Source organism: Pundamilia nyererei, unplaced genomic scaffold (assembly GCF_000239375.1).
Source record: "Pundamilia nyererei isolate P.nyererei 1_Seehausen unplaced genomic scaffold, PunNye1.0 scaffold00080, whole genome shotgun sequence".
Classification (NCBI taxonomy): domain Eukaryota; kingdom Metazoa; phylum Chordata; class Actinopteri; order Cichliformes; family Cichlidae; genus Pundamilia; species Pundamilia nyererei.
In genome coordinates, this window is record NW_005187481.1 from 255,754 (window position 1) to 258,221 (window position 2,468).

At 38.3% G+C, this 2,468-nt stretch overlaps 1 protein-coding gene across 18 annotated transcripts in view; it reads left to right on the plus strand.

Annotated features, from left to right (window-relative positions):
* The window catches only part of tspoap1 (TSPO associated protein 1), a 75,280-nt gene that overhangs the window by 42,813 nt on the left and 29,999 nt on the right, over positions 1 to 2,468 (plus strand). For all 18 annotated transcript variants that reach the window (XR_001290433.1, XR_001290434.1, XM_013912060.1 and 15 more), the window contains one exon: positions 711 to 875. Coding sequence is in view for 16 of the 18 variants with exons in the window: in XM_013912060.1 (XP_013767514.1) it covers positions 711 to 875 (165 nt within the window). In the remaining 2 variants the exon portion in view is untranslated. The remainder of the gene's footprint in view (positions 1 to 710; positions 876 to 2,468) is intronic.

The following is a 2,468-nucleotide window of genomic DNA, read 5'->3' on the forward strand; positions in this document are numbered from 1 at the left end:
ATATGGTATAGATCTTACTGTTTTTTGTGGCTGTAAATGTTTTTCATACAGCATATGAATTTCTGAAGTAGTCTGCTGATCCCCAGGTGAATCCTATCTTAAACTGGTGCGTCTAATGTCTATAGTAATAGTCTTCCAGTGTAAAAGCAAAGAGATTGTAAAGGAGAGATCCCCTTTGCTGCACGTGGCAGAGCGCCTTTGATCCTGTTATTGGGTCCTGGCCTTGGCTACACTAGCACAGTTCTCTAGGCATAAGTAGGTTTGCTCTAAAATTAGATACTGATTCCCAACTCTTAACCTTTAACCAGTGTTAGCCTGTCCCCCCCACCTGGATATTCATTAGAAGGATCATACAGTGTATGAGGATAAATATGTGACTGTTTCAGAAGTGTAACCTGCTGTGAAACAGTCCAGTCATTGCACGCAGCCTAATTAGATAGGACAGCCTTCCCGCTAGTGTGTTCTAGTCTTGTTGGAAGCCAGAGGGAATCCCCCTGGATTACTCATTGATTGTAGATGGAACACTGGGAAGGAGGCTTGTTAATAATCCCTGTTTCACAGTGGGGGATGCGAGTGTAAAGGTTACTTAACAGTTGACAGTTATACATTTGCTCCCCATTCTGTAGCTGTGTCAGAACTGTATTTTTTCTTCTTCTTTTTCTATTTTTTTACTTTTACATGTAAAGTGAATGATTCCTCCTGTCTCTCAGGTTGTAGGAGAGACCCCGTGTGTGGTATTAGATGAAGCTCCATCCAGGTCTGAGAGAGCTCCCGGAGAAGAGGAGTCGGGGCTGCGAGTGACGCCCATACTGGGCCTTAGCCCGCCCCCCTCCCATAAGGAGGAAAACACAGAGAAGCAGCATCTACAGTTTCTGGTAAGTGAAGAGGACTGTAGTTTTCATTTCCCTTTTCTCAGACCAATCATTACACTGTAAATTAAGGGACACTTTACTCCACCAGCAAGCCTTTTCTGTTGCAAATGTCAGTTTACTGTCTTAATGAAGATGGGAAATCTTAACAAAGCAGTTTGTATTTAATAACCTGCTAAATATTCATCATGTTCAAATGCTATGTGCATAATAGAGCTGCTTGCTGATATTTAAGAGTTAGTAATACAGACTGTTATTAGATGTCACCTGAATGGCTTTCAAGTCATTTCCTGTCTCCAAAGTCATTCTTACACACCTCCCTTTGGCTAAATCTACATATTGAGTGTAATTATAGGGAGGGTTCTATGTTTGTATTTTTATTTGAAACTGAAGCAAGGATATCAGTGCTGTGACTGAGCTGACTTCCACTGAAGGAAAATTTACAGTCAGATTTGTTATGTAATGCTGGGATTATTTTGATCTTGTCCTTTGGAAAAGTAGCACATCACCCTTTCTGATGCTTCAAGTAGGATACAAAGCATAAATAGACCTTATTTCCTTCAGCTCTGCATTTTTTCTCAGAATAAAAAATGCAACATATTGGACAAAAAACATCAGATAAGTTACATGTGATATATCAGGAACAGCTGAAGGCAATTTCATTACCTTTGACACAAACATTTACTTTAATTCAACAATAAACTGATTATATTCTGTTGGTCAGTGGTCAAGATTTGCCTCACAAAACAAATCACATTTGGATGGAAACTGAATTGATGACACAAATCTTTTTTGTCCATTGATTAAATTCTTTTAAATTCATATATGTAAGTAAAGTGCAACTTGGCTATTCAGTTGAGTTCAGTTCACTCGTTTTCTCCACAGTGTTTTGTTTGACAAATAGCTGGTGAAGCCTTACCCCATACATAACTAGTTTCTTCATAAAGTGACTATTAGTCCAAGGAGGAAGTGGTATCTTGGCAGTGGAATATATCATAACAGCAGAGTAAACACTGAGATTGATCAGAAGGTGATCACCATGCAGGTAATATTTTTAGCTTTACTAGTGACAACAGTCAGATCACTGCTTTAGTCCAGACTGAAATATCTCGACAGATATGGAAAGGAGTGCTTTGGAATTTTCCATTGATATTGATCTTGTCCAGAGAATGAATTCCTTAGTTTGTTTTCATCTAGCTTCATCATTAAGTCATAATCTTAATTTGCTTAATGCTTTGATTTGTCACTAAATATCGCCAAAACAGATGGCAGTACTCTCAGGCTGAGCTGTTCTTTGTGTTTAGTGCAAATGTTAGCATGCTAGCACTAGCACTGTCATTGAGTGCATGTTGGCATGCTAATGTAGCACTGTCATAAGTGCACTACTGTGCATTAAGAAGAACACACAGGCCTGCTTGGATGGTAGCAGATTTTGTTTTAAAGAGAATTTAATCTTTAGCCTGCAGGCCTGTAGATCCTGTTTGACTATGAAGTATTTGCATACAATTGATTGATTGATTGATTGAATCTTTATTTTGAACATGTTGAAAAAGTATAAAAAAAATAGAATTAAAAGAGACAAATGAACAAAGCAAACAA